The sequence below is a fragment of the Poromitra crassiceps genome (assembly GCF_964638095.1).
Source record: "Poromitra crassiceps genome assembly, chromosome: 16".
NCBI classification, from domain to species: domain Eukaryota; kingdom Metazoa; phylum Chordata; class Actinopteri; order Beryciformes; family Melamphaidae; genus Poromitra; species Poromitra crassiceps.
Genome location: NC_139645.1, coordinates 6,284,534 through 6,304,723, shown reverse-complemented (window position 1 = coordinate 6,304,723; position 20,190 = coordinate 6,284,534). Strand labels below are relative to the sequence as shown.

Here is a 20,190-nt window from a genome sequence, read left to right as displayed (position 1 = left end):
GTTAAATTTGGTTGCATTTTTCACTTATTATAAGTGAACCAGAGCTTATAAACAAAAGTCACATGGACTCACCAGTACTTTGTATATTGGAGTATTGTCGTCCCCCCTGGTTAGAGATTTTGGTGGTGGGGAGGATTCAAAATGAATCTGCTTCCTGAAACTTTAGCTAAGCATGATGAGCTAGTCTCACTCTCTCCTGTAATTTATCTTCTCTGTGAATAGCAGTTAAGAACACATTAAGAATAGAATATGATCACTGCTGTTTGCCCCCTCACTTCATTTTATGACGCTATGCTCTATAGACTTTCCAAGCCTGAGGAACTGCTGCATATCAACATCTGTTTCCTTTTGCTCATTTTGCGGTCGTTTCCAGAACCGCATCACAGAATTGTCATTCGTCTCAGCAGGTCTACGGTTATTTGAAGCCGTCTGAGTTTGAATGGCAATGTTTTCACTTGGCTACACACATGCTTGCTGCTCCAAACATGCTTAGCGTGAACGCACAAAATTCACATGAAAATTGTGATTGAAAAGGCAATGATCAAAATGGGGAAAAAAAGAAAGAAAGAAAAGTGACGTTCAATGCCGTCAACGAATGTGAGTGTTTATACAACAGTTAGCTCTGAGCAATTTGATTGGACAAGAGGCATTCCCATGAGTGCTGATATTATCAGTATAACAGCACTGGGATGCTGTACGGCATCTACTGTAGCTTTCACAGCTGTTCCAATGTAAGCTTGATTTCAATCAGCAGACTAGTGAGTGAATGAATAAATATTTAACGTAGACACCGTGAGAATTTACGTCTTGTCAAGAAAGTATTTGGTGCTTCGACACTACAGGGAGATATTGAGATCGAGGGGCACCAGCCCTGAGCAAACAGCCAGATAAATCCTGTGTGAAGTCTAGACACGCTGGCAGCTGAAGACTCTCCTGAGACAGATTAAGCGGATGAATCTGATGGAGCTGATGGATGTGTGAAGACTGGGTGGAGAAGATGGAGAGGTGGTGGAGGGGTTTGCGCGATGACAGCAGCAGGAGATGGCAGGCTGAATTAAAGAGACGGCAGCAATACGATTGGCTTACAATGGAGGTAGGAAGATGCTATTGGCTAGTTGAGAGGCCAGCTGGTGCAAACAGCTGATGACTCCAGAGAAGTGACAGGGTGTGAGCATGCGTGACAGATGTGAAGTGCAGCCTGCAGGATGGGAATGAGAAGTGAATTAAAACCTAAACATGCAAGATGATATCTTCCTGACTGAACCTATAACGCTTCATTAGGCTGCGTTCACACAGCGTTTTATGTGTGTGGAGAACGCTCTGCCTGGAGCGCTTCTTGTGAGGGGAGGGGAACATCATCTGATGTTAGCTGATTAGCTGGCAAGCTAACTAGCTGGTTAGCACTTCTAACAGACAATACAGTGTTGTGCATGTGCAGCAAACAAATGCTTACCAGATATCCCCAGTTCACGTCCACACAAAAGTCTAACTTCATTCGCACGGGTAGCGACAACACAAATATGATTTTACCTTTTGGGCAGGAAAAAGTAATGCTGAAATCATCTTGTCGGGACCTTGGAATCTGCCCGCTCAGTTGAGTTTTGGCTGGAAAAGGAGGTGTAACGAGTTGACAATCCAGTCTGATATCAGCCTAAGCTGAGCTAGCTTGCATTCAGGAGAAACAGTTTACCTGTTGCTTGGCAACACTTGCTGGTGGAATCCTGAATTCTGCTTTTGTTGGCAGGGACAAACAGACACAAATCATCTGTTATCTCAAATGATGGTGTTGTATAAGCAATATCACACTTGAAGTCATATATATATATATACAGTATATATATATACACACACACACACACACACACACACACACACACACACACACACACACACACACACACACACACACACACACACACACAAGGTCATTTATCAACTGTATATCAGATCTATATCTATATATCAGATCTGATATATAGTACAACAACACTCCCTCTTGAGTGATATTGTTTTATTATATGGACGGCTTGCATTAGATTTTCAATCATTGCAAGCAAATGTAGAAATGGATTTCTTCTGTTGGTTCACCTCCAAAGGCTCTTGGCTGCTGCTCCGGTGCAGTGTTGTGAATCTGGAGTAGGTATGAATCAGACTGTTCACCCGGCCTCTAGACTCATTTCAAGTTGTACATTTGGTGAACTGAACTTTCTGTAGTCCATGACCCGCCTTACAAGAGGAACTCCGCCTCACTTTTCATCACACGCTCCACAGCACTCACTCTCTCACTCTCTCACTCTCTCTCTCTCTCTCTCTCTCTCTCTCACACACGCGCACACACACACGCACACGCACACACACACACACACACACACACACACACACGGTGCTCCTGCTGCATCACTTATGCTGTTGTTGCACTGGCAGGTAACATGCTGTAGGAACAACAGGCCACCATGTTAGGCTTTCATTCAACACACTCCTCCATCTTGGCCCCCTGTGCTCAGTGGAGCGGCCCCGGGTTCCTGAACAGAACTAATCGTCTCCGCTTCTTCTCTGAGGCACATCGCCCGTGCGTGTGTTCACTACACTGAGTCAGGTCTAACACCTTCATCTCTCTCCTCTCCTGTACATCAGTCCTGGAATCTGACCTCATAATATGCTTCCATTATTTGAGCCTCCCATGTCGTGTCTTTGTAGCAGCTGACTCAAGTCTCAAGTCGAGCTGTTTCCGCAGGTTTTCTTGGGAATATAAATGTCCTTATGTTTGCTCGTCAGAAAGAGTTTGTGGCTGATATCTTGTAGCTCAAATATTTGAAAGGCATTTCTTCTTTCTTTGTTGATTCCTTCGTTCCATCCTTTCTTGCTAGTAAGAATGACATGGCCTTCACAACTCTGCTTGGATATTTTGTGATTTCAGATCAGTGTTTACACCCTGCCTTCACTCTAGCATGACTTTGTTGGCCTTGTGGCATCACGTGTTTGGTGTATGAATAACCTCTGTGTGCCAAACCAGTGCTATTGAAAGAAACTGGCTTAAAGGAAGAGTTCACCCAAAAATGACAATTCTGTCATCATCATGCCAGTTGAAGTTTGTCCATACGACACACAGCAGTGATGCAAATAATAAAAGTACCGCAGGGATGGCGTATTTTTGTAGTCGGAAGGCGAAAGTCCCAGATATTTTGGTGCTTCGGGGGAAAGGTGAATGGGGGTTTAGAATGGGGATTTCACTTAAATGCATAACATAAGGTCTGTGGTTAACAGTAGTTTATGGGAGTGGTAATCTGTGTTCAGCAGGATAATCTTCACAAACGTGAATCACCTTTATGACTTTTGAAGCGTTTTCTGAAAATTGCGTTTTTAAAGGAACGCATTTACGTTTCAAAAGTCATAAAAGTGATTCACGTTTGTGAAGATTAGCCTGCTGAACACAAATGACCACTCCCATAAACGTTTGTTACCCACAGACCTTATTTTATGCGTTTAAGTGAAATCACACTACCCAGACGCCCAAGAAACCTCACCGTTAATAAAAATTAATAATCCACCGACACCCCGTGCATAGTCTGTGTAGATAAGGCTCTGCATGGCAGCGCACCCGTTAACGAGCCAATTAATCACTATACCAACTATAGCTCATGCAGGCTATACCCCGTGCTATGCAGCAGACAGTCTCTTCACATGGTCACTTCAAGGACTTGTTCTGTGCATACAAATGTAAGTAGAATGTGTCAGTTAACTTATGGAAATTGGTGTAAGGTTAAATTCATAATTATATTGAGGTGGATGCACATTGCCTGTTTGTATCTTGGTGTTTGCTTGTTCAAGTTCAGGGTTCAAGGATATTATTGTCCAGAACAGGGTCCAATACCAACAATACTATCAATACTAAAAATGAATGCACACAATAAAAAACATAAATAACAACATTATAGAGAGGCATACATAGAAATTATATATAAATGCAGGTGCACAAGTGTGAGAACACCTGTTCAGACCTAGGACTTACACCCCATTTACATGTGACCTGTATGCGGATAAGTTATCTGGATATTATCTGGATAAGGAAAATCGCATGTTAATGCAAGGTGTAAATGCATCATGATCAGGATGTGATTAGAACTTCCTGACCATATCTGTAGTCTGGCTCACATTGTGTTCAGATCTCTTACACCCCATTTACACCTGGTTTTTAAATGCAACCATTATCTAGATAACTCATCTGGATACAGGTCGCATTTAAAAAAACAGGTGTAATGTGAGGCCATTTACACCTGGCATTACCATGCGTTTTCTGTCATCAGATTGCAATCAGATAGTGCTTGAACACATTAGCCTGATTTCATTTACACCTGGCGTTAACATGCGTTTTTGGTGATCAGATTGCAATCTGATTGCAATCTGATCACCCAAAATGGGTGCCCTCTCAATCCGCATACAGTTGCTGTATCCAGATTGAGAGGACACATTGCATTTACACTTGTGTTCAATGTGTACACACACAATGCGTCCCTGACCACCTCCGGAGGTGGTTTGGCCGATCAGATTGCAATCCGTCTTCAATGTGTCTTGGGGGCCGTTTACACCTGTACTTTCAAGTGGTCAAGCACAATCTGATTGCAATCTGATGACAGAAAACACATGCTAATGCCAGGTGTAAATGGCCTCAATGGGGTGGCAAATGGGCCTGAATGCAACATGCCCTGGCATTAAAAACAGAGAGGGCTTTGCAGAACACTCTCAAGTTGCAGCATTATGCAGAATGAGTCAGTCTTAAAGTGCAGTATGTTCAGTTCACAGCAGAGGGGGGCGTTATTATGCAGAATTAATCAATCTTAGTTCTTATTATAAAGTGCAGTGTGTTCAGTTCACAGCAAACAAGCAGCATTTGTATGCAGAATTGACTAGTCTCTCACAGCCTGCACTTCTGGCCAGAGGGGAGGGGGGCAAACAGTCTATTTGCAGGAAGGGGGGGGGGGGGGGTAGAGTCCCTCATCCTCCACCTGCTGTGGGAGATGTCACCTTGGGCGTAGTGGGGGGTCTTTGAAATGAGGTCGAGTTTACCCCACCTATTTTCAGATCAACTGTATTGGCGCATTCCTTTATCGCAAAATAACTGGGATGTGGAGGCTAAATGACGTCGCATCCGTTTTGTTAGCGTTCCATTTGCAGAAAACTTGAGCTGGGAAGTTCCCTGTTCATTGGTCAGATCCAGTCGCTAGCCAGGCTAGCCATTGTTAGCAATAACAGTTGATAACATGGCATTTCGCGGCATTTTGCGCATACAGTACAAACACTGCAGCCTCATGTCCACACAGATAGATGTTATGCAGTGCTGTGTGTACAGCTGATTTAATGAGACACAAACAAAACAGAAGCGCTAAACAACATTACTACGATTTATAACTACTGTTGTTGCGCGGCGCAGCCATCTTGGATTTTTGAGGTCGGGGCTGCTGAGGCTGCTACGAGTTTGGAATGGGAAATACCAGCTCTGATGACGTCACCGTCCCAGCTCATGGACCTTTGAAGTCGTAAGATTACCAGTCCCCAGTTATAAAGGAATGCACGATACCTGTCAATGAGGGGAAAACAAGGTGGGTAAACTACTCGCCTTGGATAGTCCACCCCCCTCTGTGTTTACCACTACACCCCTGGATGTCACCGATGGTGGGCTGCAGGCTGCCGCCGATGATCTTGTGTGCGGTTTTGGGCCACTCGCTGCAGTGCGTGTCGGGTCTGCAGCAGAGCAGCTTCCAGTACCACACAGTGGACCTGATGCCAGTAAAGTTCTATGAATCAAAGGTCTAGTCTCCATGTCCTGAGCTGAAGCCCATATTTGGGAACACTCCTCCTGAGCCAGCGAAATAGTTCAGTACAGTCTCAATCATCACGGAGGAGAGATGAATGCCCTTGCTGGGCCTGCATCCAATGCTACTTTCGCCGCACACAGATTTCATTTTAACGAGGCTAGAAAGTTGGTAATTGCTAAATAAACTAGGGCTGCCACTAACGATTGTTTTCATATATCGATTGATCTGTCGATTATTTTCTCGATTAATCGATTAGTTGTTTGGTCTATAAAATGTCAGAAAATGGTGGCAAATGACGATCAGTGTTTCCCAAAGTCCAAGATGACGCCCTCAAATGTCTTGTTTTGTCCACAACTCAAAGATAATATCAGTTTACTGTCATACAGGAGTAAAGAAACCAGAAAATATTCACATTTAAGAAGCTGGAATCAGAGAATTTAGACCTTTTCTCTTAAAATTCGATCGACTAATCGATTAATCGTGACAGCTCTAAAATAAACTCACGTGGATGATGTGTACAGTGTTCACCCGTATTGTTGATGATGACCCGATGCTGTTTTATGATGCTTCATTTTGGGTGAACTATTCCTTTAAAAACAAGAATACGTCAAAACCTAGTATATTGCTCGACCATGTATGGGTGTGCCACATGCCAACGGCCAACCAATGATGTAAGTTAATCAGTCATTCAGTCAGTCAGCCAGGGCTGGTCCTGATGTTGCGCTCCAGCCAAAAACGAAGGATATCATAATCAAACCCCTCAATATCCTTCACGGCCCGAGTTTACAGTCCTCTAATACTCTCATAATTCTCTGTTGATAATAAACTTGATACACTATTTGGTTCTTGAGTAATTATCCCCTCCATGAAATCCTATGGTTTGTTATGAAGCCAATTCCTGTGTGGCCTTGTGAACGCCAGCTGATAATAACTTTCAACGGCGCACGGGGGACTATTCAGTATATCTCCGGCGTCCCAGTTGATTTGAATGCCTGTGCACATTTCATGCTGTATAAATTATACAGCCTGGTGAAGAGAGCACCTACAGGCGGTGGGTGGTGGTGCGGGGAGGGTGCGCGGGGTGCGTTTGATTTATGCGCTTGTGTCTTGCTCAAAAGATTAGAGGCCCTGCATTGCAGTCGGCTACCTTCATTAGCCAAACAGTGCTTAAGAGGCCAGGTGCGTGCGTGCGTGCGTGCGTGGGTGTGTGTGTGTGTGTGTGTGTGTGTGTGTGTGTGTGTGTGTGTGTGTGTGTGTGTGTGTGTGTGTGTGTGTGTGTGTGTGTGTGTGCGTGTGTGCGTGTGTGCGTGCTAGGGCGGGGACACACAGCTCTTCGGATGTTTAAATCGCTCGTAGGAGGATAGAGGACAAATTTACGGTGAACTGCTTGACACCATGTGAAGTGTAATTATGTTCTAATGAATCTGTGGGTCGTTAGTACTCCTTATATCAAAATAATATTGAAAGAGGTGTGTATACTTCACTGCACACATCAGCCGTACTTCCTGAATTATACTCCGTTCTTGTGTGTGTGTGTGTGTGTGTGTGTGTGTGTGTGTGTGTGTGTGTGTGTGTGTGTGTGAGGGTGAGGGTGTGCATGTGTGTGCTCTCAAAACCTATATTATGAAGTCAATAAATCAAGCCACCCACCCTTTGTCATCATCATCATCGTCCTCATCGTCTGTCAAAGAATGATGAACACACACGAGGGATGCATTTCATGCTTGCATTTATTCACAGATTTCATTTGAACTGAGTGGAGCTGTCATAAAAAACGTACGATTTGTTCAAATGCACCGAGGCATCTCCAGCAATATTCCAGTACAGGAGTGTGTTGACATAAAGACGACATTGAACATCTGAGAGCACACATGTGCACCCCCTCAAAGCCAATCCGCGTGAACGCTGAGGAGATGCACGATGCTGCACCTCTCTGACAACCCCTTGTTGCACTTGGAGATAAGAGAAAGCAGCAGTTGCCATGGCGACGCAAAGCCAGCTGTAAAGCGAGGATGTGTCAAAGGTGTCTCGGCAGCACGTGTAGAGTTAACTGAGAGCTGCCGCTAAATCTTCCCCGCGAGACGCTCAGTCCCTGGAGCCTGCGGCTTAGCGATGCCGGCTCATTACTGAGAAAAAGTTCTTCGAGGTCGGCCCAACCCTAAAATGTGTGTGCTGCTCACGAGTGTTCTGAGATAGCTGTTGGCGTCGCTCCGCTTGCGCCCGTCTGGGGCAGCGTTGTCGTGACAACACTGTCAACAAACGCATAGCTTGAACTGTGCCGTCGCCCCCGAATCAGAGGTTGCAACCTGGGCTGTGCCGCTCCACATTGTGGTACACAAACAATAGCGTAGACAACAGGGCAAAATTAGCATATTAATATACACAGCATAGGCATGGAGGAAGGCGTAGGAAATGGAGCTATTTATTCAACACAAATAGGATCATAAAAGAAACATAGAACTGAGTAGTATCATGGAACTGGAAATACCCGAGAGAAAACGCAGAGTATTTGTGATGTTATGCAATGGAGACGATCATAATAAAACCTTTGCATATTTATGCAGCGACACATTTTTACGGTGGTGCAGTGGTAAGCGCTTTCGCCTCACAGCTCGAAGGTCCTGGGTTCGATTCCCACCTGGGACGCTGTGGGCGCTGGAGTTGTGACCCCCCCATATCTTCAGTGCCCACTGCCCAGGTGGGCTATCTCGTCGAAAGGGCCTTTCGTTTTCATGTTCTCCCCGTACCCCCCAGGGGGTTCCTCCGTACATAACCCCCCCCACTAAAAACATGCAGAAGATCGTCATCCGACCAGTGACGACAACATCTGAAGTTGGTCCAATGATGGTCCAATGAAGGTCCCCGGGCGCTGGAAAGAAATAGCGACCACTGCTCCTGGCCTGCCCCCTGGAGGAAAGGACAAGCCTGGATGGGTCAAATGCAGAGGACATATTTCACCGGCCACCGTCAGCATGAGTGTGTGTAGTGGCCGCATGCATGTGTTGTAGTGTGTTCATGCATGTGTTGTAGAGTGTTCATGCATCTGTTGTAGTGTGTTCATGCATGTGTTGTAGTGTGTTCGTGTGACAATAAAGACGGGCTGCCGTCTGAAATCGTGTTTTTTTTTAATTTTGCAGAATGGAAAACTGATGCTGTGCCTTTTAGAATCATCTTTTGTCATTCTGAAATAAGCATGCAGAAATATAGACAGTCTATTCTAAACTCCACTCAAGTCCATCAAGATCACCAGACCATAACAACAATATCGTCATTTCATTCATTCATATGACTCATTTCGACTGTAGTGAAGGGAGCCATTTCATCACAGTGTGCTTTGAAAGCATGACATTGTGTTTGTACTGAAAAGCACTTAACCAAGTGATAATGGACCATGGATCATCTGCTTCACAGGCATCACTGTGCTGCTCTCCCTGACAGTCTTCATGCTGCTGGTTGCTGAGATCATGCCCGCCACCTCGGACTCAGTGCCTCTGATAGGTAAGATCATGCCCGCCACCTCGGACTCAGTGCCTCTGATAGGTAAGTCTGACTGGCTCCTTTCACAAAAGCAGTTACAATGTCTCTCTGTGGATCAGTCACCATCAGTGAGAAGGCAGGTGTGGAGGATCGTCTAGCCAGCTTCCATCAGGGGATCCTTGGGTTCAAATGTAGGCTATTCGAATGCAAGTACAACTTAGCAGCCGTACAATATTTAGATGTTTTTTGTAACACTAAATGACAGGCCATTATGTAGTAATGAGAGAAAATAATAAGTAAATTCCAAGTAAAATAGATGTAATAACATAGCATTAGGATGACTGGTAGGTGGTTGCTACCAGTAAACACTATACAGTAGGAGTATGTTTGGAAAGCTATGTGAATATTGTACATAGTATTTCATGTCTTTTCTAAAATATGTATGTATTGTATGTATATGTATTATTATGCATTCTACATTACAAACAAATGACCTGATGAAAAAAACATGTCTTTCTTTTTCAAGTAGTTTATCTTTTGCCGCCAGCAAATTTTTGGGTAGTGTGTGGTTGGTCTTATATGATTATATAATCATGAAATGTCTGTCTGTCTGAGCACAGTTATCTGACGTGGCATGAGTTGACATGTTTGGTCACAACCCCAAAAAAGTGCCCCCATGGCACATCGTCTCCAGAGTCTCCACCCTTTCTAGTAGTTATTTCTGGTCATTACAGCCGTAATTTGGGCGTTTTAGAGCCCTCACCATACAGACAGTGACAGTAGCTTTCCTTTTTCTTTTATTCTTCTCCATGCCGTCTTACATGCATGACCCATGTCTCTCTCTCGAGTCTTGAAAAAAGTGAATATCCGGAACACTGGAGCAGCTCCCGATATTTCTTGGCGACTACAGAGCGAGTAACGTTTCAACCCCCGCAGTGCGTCTTCATCAGGCCTGATGAAGATGTGTATTTGTATCCAGCACCTGGCCTCAAAACAGGTTGGATGTGCTGCACACAAACTACTATTCATCTCTCTCCATTCTCATCATCTCCTCCTTCTCTCCTTCATTTCCTCTGCCAGCTCAGTACTTTGCCACCACCATGGTCATCGTCGGGCTCTCGGTAATTGCAACAGTCCTGGTCTTACAGTATCACCACCATGATCCTGATGGAAGCAAGATGCCAAAGTGGGTGAGTGTCTTTATAACCCCCGATCTGTTGTTATATTGCACCAGCATTCATGCAAATTTCAATATTTCCTTCCAGCCGTGTTGCCAAAGACCATAACTAGAGTGCATTATAATGAACTATTGACATATTGTGTCAATACACTTCAAGGAGGAAAATATTCGTTCCCTACATAATCTGACCCATTTCACTTTCGGATGAGTCTTATTCACTGAGTCTTGCTCTGCTTGATCACACAGACTCGAGTCATCCTCCTCAACTGGTGCGCCTGGTTCCTGCGCATGAAGCGTCCAGGTGAGGCGCAGGTGCATCTGGCCTGTCACAACCGAGCCCCTCGCAGCAGCCTGAGCAGCATCGACCTGAACGCCAGCGCCTCTGCCTCCCAGTCCACCAACGGCAACACGCTGTACATCGGCTTCCGCGGCCTGGAGAGCATGCACTACTCGGCCGCCGCCACCTCCCCGGACTCGGGCGTCCTGTGCGGACGGCTGGTGGGACGGACGGGCGAGGACGAGGTGCTGCTCCCCACGGGGCAGAGCTCCACGGTGGGCAGCGTGGAACCGGAATTGGCCAAGATCCTGGACGAGGTGCGCTACATCGCCAAGCGCTTCCGCGGCCAAGACGAGGAGGAGTCGGTGGGCAACGAGTGGAAGTTTGCCGCGTCCGTCATCGACCGGCTTTGCCTCATGGCCTTCTCGCTCTTCACCATCCTCTGCACCATCGGGATCCTCATGTCTGCACCCAACTTTGTGGAGGCCATTTCCAAAGACTTTTTCAATTGACTCACAGCTACATGTATAAATGAATGCTTCGACGAAGTGGAAGGCAATATACTGTAGCCTACACAATCAAATTAACCATTTTAAACTTCCTTGCATTCAGTTGCATTGACTTGGGACTTGCATACTACTTAATGTTCTACCATACAGCCACCAAAACCATCAAGAAAATCACAAATATTGCTTATTGCAAAAATGCAGCTCAGGCTAAAATTATGTAAAGCATAACTCTATGCCTTACATTTTAGTGCCACCCAATGAAAATGCCCAGTCTTTGCCCTCTATATTATACTAATAGTTTCCAATAGAATAACATCTGAATTTAATCATGTGCACCTTTTATTAAATTAATATTATTATTACTATTATTGTTTTACAATGCCTCTCAGTAATGCTTATAAAGCACTGTTTAAAGAGATGTACAAAGAACGTTACTGTTGGATGTGGTGTGTGTTATTGCTTATTAAAATAATAACTTTTAGCTTTTCAGTTTCAAAAATGCTCACCAGGATTCCATAGCTAGCATATTCATTGTATTTATTGTATCTCAATGCTTATTTTAATTACCTTTCTGTACATACCATTTTCTTTATCTTTAAGCATAACCAAACACCACTTTCTTACTTATTTTTGTTTGTTTATTTATTTATGTTTCTGATGGTGTCTGTGATAAAAACTGATGTTGGTATGTTCAATTAAAGATGATTGTTTTAGTTTTTCCAAATAGGCCTACTGTTATTCAGTTTTAACTTAATGTAATTTCAGAATTGTATTTTTGCTCTTGTCCGGTCAACAGTTATGCCCCATACTATAATGTTTTATGGACCTTCACAAATAAATTTATTTTTTTATAGATGTGCAAATGCAACAGCAACTCAAACATGCTTTCTTCCCAGTGTGTTTTGTATTCATGTCAGTTTTCTCTTAAGGATGATACTGCATACATTTACATACATGACTACAAGTGAGCTTTAAGTTGAGTCTTTATCAACTCAAAACAGAGTGATATTGCAAGCTGTTTAAACCTACTCAGCAAAAGTCTAAGCCCATATGCAACAATACTCCTGTAGCATTATGTGAACAATAATGAGTCATCTGTTCAAATCAATTTGATTAAAAAGTTTGAAGTTGTGCCTTTAAAGGAGACAGAGACTTCAACTTGCAATAGCACAAGCAAGCTGTTCCAAAGGGATTGCAATTGCTTGATCTGACGTCCTGACTTTAAATCAAGACTTGACTTTCAGTCAACAAAGCTGGTCTCTGTAATGCAAATGTATTGCTTCAAAAGTAATTAATAAAATGAATCGTGTAATCTTAATTAAATTTAATTCAAACTCAGTGTATGGTTAAAACAAGAATGTATTTCTCCTTATTGTCCTTGTTGCCAGTGCCTTTAGAACTAGTTACAGACAAGAAAGTGTCTTTTCCAGTTGAGACAAGAATACAGATTTACAATAGTTACAATAGTTAATTTTAGATTAAATAAAGGTGTAAGTACATTCCCCCATGCCAGAAACAGGTAGAGGTTAGTCGTAGCAGTAAGACTGAACAACTCTTTGACCTCCACAATCTCTTTGAATCTCACAATTTATACTGGTTGGATCATATAATTAAGTTGCGTAAGAGAAGTATCCCGTAAGAAAACTTTCTGGATGCTGGTATCAGGTTGCCAGGAATTTTAAAGAATTAAAAAAAAAGTTAATGGGTGGGCTGCATTTAAGTCTCAGATTTATCATCATTAGTCCAAGTGATTAGCCTAAATGTAAGAAATGTGTGTAGGTCGCTCATTCCTGATTTATTAAGTCCAAAGCACTTTCCCTAATGGCAGATACTTTTTAGTAGACCCATTAGCAAGCAGAGTAGCCTACACTATTCTACACTATTACTCTGATAAATACAACCTGTGGCTGTGTGACACAGTCTGTCTGTGTGAGTGTGACTGAACACCTGTACTATTATCAGTCTAATGACCATGGATGTATTAAAATGACGAATGACAGATCAGTTAGCGCTCTGCTGAACAAGAAGAATGAATTATTATAATTAGAATTAAAAGAATGGAGCTGTCATCATCCACCACTGGATTCCATTATTGCTCCTAAGCTGCCACCTAGTGACTCGGCTGAACAGGTGCGCCCACTTAAACCTACCAGGATTTTCTCTATTTTCCTTTTTCTAGCGTTTTTTTTTTAATTATTATTATTTTTTATTATGTACTGTTTGCAAATAAAGCACGCTGCTGTCCGAGTAGTCCGATTCAGGCGGCGTTTGTGAGTCCTTTAAACTGGGGCGGAACCTAAATCCGCTACACCGGTTTTGACAGGATGGAATTCTGTGTTGCACACGTGATCTGTTGTAGTGTGTGCACCCGTGTTATTTCACCGGCTGGCAACACGTTGAGCGTGTTGGGGCATGGTGGTTGTGAGGAGGCTTCCAGCTGCTGAAATGTCGGATGCTTTGCTGCGGTGGTGTGTGGACGAGCTACACCGCAACTTTGGGCTGGAGGCATGTGAAGACATTGTCCAGTAAGTACACCGACCTGATCAGGCTAGCTGTCAGCTAACAAGCTCACTTCAGCTAGCTAGGTTAGCCCTGCGAGTCATTCTGACTGATGAGTCTCGCGTTGAGGCTACCTGCGAGATAACAAGCTAGCTGGGTAAAATGATGCAAAATGAAAGACATGTTAAAATGTTCCGAAGTGTTTATAGAAATGGAGCTAACTTACCTAATGGCGTTGACTGGATGTTTTAACGTGTCACTCTTTCTTTTGAAAAGAGTACGTCTATGACCAAGTTGTACAACTGTATTGATTTGAATGAGAGATTGACAGCTGTATTTGCTGTTGCTGTATTTGCTGTTGCTGTGCTAAAGGTTAGCCAACAATGTTTTATTGACCTAACGTTATAGCTTGTCAGGCTCATTGAAGGCCCACTTTTGGTGAAACTAGCCATGTGTGTACATATATTACTAATGAAGACATACTAATGTCATTAGTCCTGATGTTACTTGGTATCTGACTGTAATGATGTAAACTCAGGGCAACTTATATTCTGAATGAAGAATGAAGGCTAGTAATCAACTTACAAACTTTACAGTTAATATAACGTTAGTAGATGCCTGGCCAGTGGTTTGATGTGGTATTTCTTCTACAAGGCCCTGTTTGAATTTATGAAATGCTAATTATATCATTCCACTATCTAGATACATTCTGTCCATTGAGAAGGCAGATGAGATTGAGGAGTATGTGGGAGACTTGCTCCAGGGAACGGATGGGACCAAGGGGCAGTTTATAGATGAGCTCCTGGTCAGATGGAGGAAGACTCAGAGGCCGTCTGCAGACCCCACCAGCCTCTTCCTCGTCAAAGACTCTGGATCAGGAGCAGGTAGGCCAGTGAATATCTGGTGAAAGCTGTCGCCAAATATATTTTAGACATAGATCAACATTCCTCATCTTCCCCAATTCACGATCTTTGTGAAACCACTAGGCGAGGCAGCTGGGCGTGACAACTTAAATATTGTCAATCTTGAACCGTTATGATTTAATTTGTCATGAAATGTAAGTGATGCTAATAACATGTTACTGGCATGCCCATAACCGTAACAACCCACAAACCATGAAACATTATACATTTATATTAATATCAAGACTGTTTTACAAAGGCATTTTGTAAAATATTATGTGTGGGGGCAACTTTTCCCAGATTTTCTTGACATGACTAAAGACTCCCAGAAGAAGGCCAAGCGCAAGGGCCGCAACAAACAGGAAGTGATGGCTGTAAGCCAATCAGAACCTGAACCAGAGGCAGTCAAAACCCCTATCGACCTGATGAAGGTAGGTGCAGGTCACTCATTGGCCCAGCTATGTTTATTGATGGGTTACAAGAATGACACAACACATAAGCTGACATCATCCTACCCCTCCCCTAAGTCAAATTCCTCCAATGTAATCTGATTACTTACTGTGATTTTAGCCTGTTAGTGTTCAGGCTAAAATCAGACTAGAGCAGGGTAGGATAGGCCAGATTAGGCTGTAGATTAGCTAGATACTATGTCCCAGTTAGCTCTGGTTAATGCTTAGAGTAGTCAGTTGTCTGATCTTCTCCCCCCCCCTCTCTTTCCCCCTTCCCCCGCTTCTTCCCTTCTTCCCCCTTCTTGTTCTCCTCTCTTTCCATGCTCTTTCCTCCCCCACATCCCACCCCCCCCCCCCTCCCTTCTCCTGCTCTCTCCTCATTCTCCCCCCCTCTGCTCCTTCTCCTCTTCTCCCCTATTTTCCTGAATCCCTGCCACTTCCTGCTCTCCCTTCTCTCACATTCCCCCTGCTCTCCTTCCCCTGCACCCTCCCACCTCTCCTTCTCTGCCTCTCTGTCCTCCCCCCTCTCTCACATTCCCCCTGCTCTCCTTCCCCTGCACCCTCCCACCTCTCCTTCTCTGTTCTCTCCTCCTCCACATTCCCCATTTTCTCCCCACCCTCGCCCTAATCCGGGCCCGTATCCTACTCCCTCCCTCCACCCTAGACCCTACCTCTACTCTCTGTCCTCCCCCCTCTCTCACATTCCCCCTGCTCTCCTTCCCCTGCACCCTCCCACCTCTCCTTCTCTGTTCTCTCCTCCTCCACATTTCCCATTTTCTCCCCACCCTCGCCCTAATCCGGGCCCGTATCCTACTCCCTCCCTCCACCCTAGACCCTACCTCTACTCTACCTCCCCTGTACCCTTCCACCTCTCCTTCTCTGTTCTCTCCTCCTCTCTGTCCTCTCCCCTCTCTCACATTCCCGCTGCTCTCCTTCCCCTGCGCCCTCCCACCTCTCCTTCTCTGTTCTCTCCTCCTCTCTGCCCTCTCCTCCCTCTCACATTCCCCCTGCTCTCCCTCCCCTGCACCCTCTCCTTCTCTGTTCTCTCCTCCTCCACATTTCCCATTTCTCCCCACCCTCGCCCTAATCCGGGCCCGTATCCTACTCCCTCCCCTCCCCCAACCCTAGACCCTACCCCTACCCTGGCTCTCCCTCCCCTGCACCCTCATCTCTCCTCCTCTGTTCTCTCCTCCTCCACATTTCCTATTTTCTCCCCACCTCCCCCCTCTCCTCCCTCCTCCCTCTCCCTCCCTCCTCCACTCCCCTGCTTTCTTCAAATGTTCAAATGTTATCTTTATTCTGTATATTCTTGTTACTGTGTGTTAGCTAGAATCAGCTAGACATACTTTCTGTGAAGCCCTCTGAGACATGCTTGTGAATTAGGGCTATATAAATAAACTTGACTTGACTTGACTTGACTATTAAAGGGGCGGCTGTAGCTCAGGAGGTAGAGCGGGTCGTCCACTAATCGCTTTGCATAAAAGAGGTCGGTGGTTCGATTCCCGCCTCCTCTAGTCTGCATGTTGCTCCCGTTGGTGTGCCAGCACCCTGCGTGGTAGCCTTCCCGCCATCGGTGTATGAATGGGTGAATGTACCTACTGATTGTAAAGCGCTTTGGATAAAATCGCTATATAAATGCAGGCCATAAAGTGAATCTGAATCTGAATCTGAAAGTGATTTGTGGAATGTAGATTAGACATTCCACCCATTTTTTATTGTCGTGCTGAAATACTGACTACGTCCTCTCCTCTCCTCCATCCCCTACGTTCCGCAGGCCCAAGAAAGCGGCAGCACCTCTTCCACAAAGAAGAAAAGTAAGTTTGTGAAGCTCTACGCTAAAGAGGCTGTCATAATCCCCGGGCGCCACTCCTGTGATTGCCTCGCCCAAAAGCACAGCCTCATCAACAACTGCCTCAGCTGCGGGCGCATCGTGTGCGAGCAAGAGGGTTCAGGCCCCTGCATCTTCTGTGGAAACCTGGTAGGGAAGGGGAGGGGGGGGGTCCTTTGATTCCTTAGATTCCACATGATTTTTTATTATCAATATTTCAGTTTAACTGTGATGCTGACAATCCTTATTTCTTGTGTTGAAACGCTGTTAAATCTGAGACTCTTAACAGTTTTTGTCATTATTGATTCTCTACTAATTCAGGTCTGCACCAGAGAGGAGCAAGAGATCCTGCAGCGAGACTCCAATAAAAGCCAGAGACTACGAAAGAAACTCATGGGAGGTGAGAATCAACAAATAAAACCATAATGGGATGATACTACAATATTAAGTGGGTCGATATTATAAGCTTTTCCATTTTGTGTGTGCGTGCGTGTGTGTGTGTGTGTGTGTGTGTGTGTGTGTGTGTGTGTGTGTGTGTGTGTGTGTGTGTGTGTGTGTGTGTGTGTGTGTGCGTGTGCGTGTGCGTGTGTGTGTGTGTTTTGGTGACAGACGGCACAGATAGAGATTATCTCCCCCACCATGAGGCTCGGATGAAGACTGGCTTGGAGAAGGCCATTCAACACAAAGATAAGCTGCTAGAATATGACAAGAACAGGTATTGAGCACACACAGCACACAAAGGCATCGCTCAAGGAAAAGGTTTAGCAAAGAATGGCCATATATTGCTTGCTGTGTCATTGTGAAGGTGTGACATTTTTCAGAGCTGATTAGAAAGACATGATGAAAGTGATCCATTTATTATCATCTTGGATTTCCATGACCTCACCAGTGTCAGGAGAACCCAGGTGCTGGACGACGAGTCCGATTACTTTGCCACCGACTCCAATCAGTGGCTGTCGCCCGGCGAGCGCGACAAGCTGAGGAAAAAGGAGGAGGATCTACGAGACCTTCGCCACGCCTCCCGGAAGGACAGGAAGATCACGTTGGACTTTGCCGGAAGACAAGTGGTCGATGAGGGAGACAACCTCAACGAGTACTACAACAAGTGAGTCAGATGATGCAACCTCAACGAGTACTACAACAAGTGAGTCAGATGATGCAACCTCAACGAGTACTACAACAAGTGAGTCACATGATGCAACCTCAACGAGTACTACAACAAGTGAGTCACATGATGCAACCTCAACGAGTACTACAACAAGTGAGTCACATGATGCAACCTCAACGAGTACTACAACAAGTGAGTCAGAGGATGCAAGGCCACTTGAGTTGAATCAGGAACATTATAAAATATTATTTTGAAAATAGTGTCGTTGAAAGTGATCTCCTTGAAAAGTAATTTCAATGATTTATTTATTTGTTTTACTCATGATAAAGACCCTCTCCTTTTAGTCTCTTAGAACAGACGAGTTGGCTTCCGCAATTTTCAAATGCTTCCGCCATACCGTCTGTACTTCGTGGGGGAGAATCATGCACCAACCGGAATGGGAAGTAGAAAGGCGGGTTTTCCGCTCATTAGTCCAATCAGAATCGCAGAAAGGCGGGTCTTCCGCTCATTAGTCCAATCAAAATCCAATATGCTGCATTTTTCGTGGACACACGTGTCATGATTGGTCGGATTCCGTCGAACTTCTTTCCTGTCTGAAGGTTTTTTTCCCCAACTTCCTTGTGCATGTTCTGGGGGTGTAACGTACAGACTGTATATAGCTGCATTCGCCGGATGTAGATGAGACAGTCTGTTTTAAGAGACTACTCTCCTTTCCAAACTAGGCTTGGATGGTATTAAGGTATTACCATATACCGGGGTATTTAGAAATCCAGACGGTATCATTTAAAATACGGTCAAAACCGTTTTCCATCTTTTTTGTTCAGGCAAATTAGTCGCAATTGGCTGGTTACTTACACAGCGTGCCCTGTGTAAGTAACACTTACACACCCCCTTACATACCCCCCGCTGATTAAACTAATACCGTCATATACTCTATACCCCGGTCTAATGTCAGGAAGGTATGGAAACATGGATACATACCGCCCAAGCCTAATAATTCCAAACGTCCAAATGTCTGCAGGCTGGATGAGACCGTCAAGGCCATGAGCGGTGACACAGTCGTGCGCTCTAAAGGACAAGCAGGACAGCAGAACCTCAGAGAGCTGGTCAACCCCACCCTAGCACAGCTTGCACCAGAGGTAGGCCATTTCATACAGTATGTTTAGGTACATGTACACAGTATGTTACATTAACCAGATGTTTCACTCCGTATATCAAGATGTAAGTTCAGAACATTTTGTAAGCTAGAAAAAAGATTTAGGCAGATGATTTTTGACCAATTTCATGTTCAAACGAGAGACGCGATACAGCAACAAATGACTATGTTGAAAACATCAGGCAACCCAATTGTAGCCTAGGTTTAATTGTGCCTTGCAAAACTGTGCAAATAGTATTCATGCTACTTCCACTAATGATAATGGGTACTACACTAGCACGCATTTCACTAAGCACGCTAATTAGCTTCTTGTGTTCCCAGTGGGTGGATGTGGGAGGCGGTGAGAGCCACAGGAGGAACGCGGGGATGGGAACGGGTTTGGTGGAAGACCAGGCAGGACCAGAACGCTCCAGACTCAGACTGCAGGACAGAGAGCTGCAGGAGATGACTGATGGGGGCTGGTGCCTCAGCATGCACCAGCCGTGGGCCTCGCTGCTCATCAAAGGCATCAAGAGGTCAGCAACACACCTTCAGGCGTCAGCTATCAAAGTTATAGTTGCTTTTTTTGGTGGAGCCGTCTGTCTACGTCTACTACTAACCTCAGCTAAAATGCTTCATACAAATGGAAATAAAGTAGCCTAATCAAATCAATCAATCAATCAATGCACATAGGCTACTTACATGTCATTCAGTGTAGGAATTTAGCCAGGGGCAAGGGCAAAAATGCACCCAAGAAATCTCAGAATGCCCCAAAAAACCATGATCCAGGGGCAAAAATTGCCCCCAAGATTTCTATAATTTTATTTTCATTCAATTCGTTTAATTTGCATGTCTTAACACACACACTCAACACACCTGCAAGCTGGTTGCCAGAAGAAGACGAAGAAAACACACACACACACAAACAGTGTGCTGTTGTCCAATGTCCACACTACGCTTTAGCAACGTTATCCAGTCATTACTTTTTTAAGTGCCACCCAAGATTTTTGTAA

At 44.6% G+C, this 20,190-nt stretch overlaps 2 protein-coding genes across 2 annotated transcripts in view; both read left to right on the top strand.

The window, feature by feature from the left end:
* The window catches only part of LOC310791198 (neuronal acetylcholine receptor subunit alpha-7-like), a gene marked incomplete at both ends in the record, with an annotated part of 38,406 nt that extends 27,147 nt beyond the window's left edge, over positions 1-11,259 (top strand). Inside the window, 3 exons of the mRNA XM_083652881.1 lie at positions 9,225-9,311; positions 10,371-10,480; positions 10,717-11,259. Of these exons, the coding sequence (XP_083509007.1) occupies positions 9,225-9,311; positions 10,371-10,480; positions 10,717-11,259 (740 nt within the window). The remainder of the gene's footprint in view (positions 1-9,224; positions 9,312-10,370; positions 10,481-10,716) is intronic.
* A 2,387-nt stretch (positions 11,260-13,646) lies between these two features.
* trip4 (thyroid hormone receptor interactor 4) overlaps positions 13,647-20,190 on the top strand; it is a 110,264-nt gene continuing 103,720 nt past the window's right edge. The window contains exons 1-9 of the mRNA XM_083652641.1: positions 13,647-13,781; positions 14,458-14,639; positions 14,958-15,088; positions 16,881-17,084; positions 17,256-17,334; positions 17,544-17,649; positions 17,824-18,039; positions 19,064-19,181; positions 19,520-19,713. Coding sequence (XP_083508767.1) covers positions 13,669-13,781; positions 14,458-14,639; positions 14,958-15,088; positions 16,881-17,084; positions 17,256-17,334; positions 17,544-17,649; positions 17,824-18,039; positions 19,064-19,181; positions 19,520-19,713 — 1,343 coding nt within the window. The 5' untranslated portion in view covers positions 13,647-13,668. The remainder of the gene's footprint in view (positions 13,782-14,457; positions 14,640-14,957; positions 15,089-16,880; positions 17,085-17,255; positions 17,335-17,543; positions 17,650-17,823; positions 18,040-19,063; positions 19,182-19,519; positions 19,714-20,190) is intronic.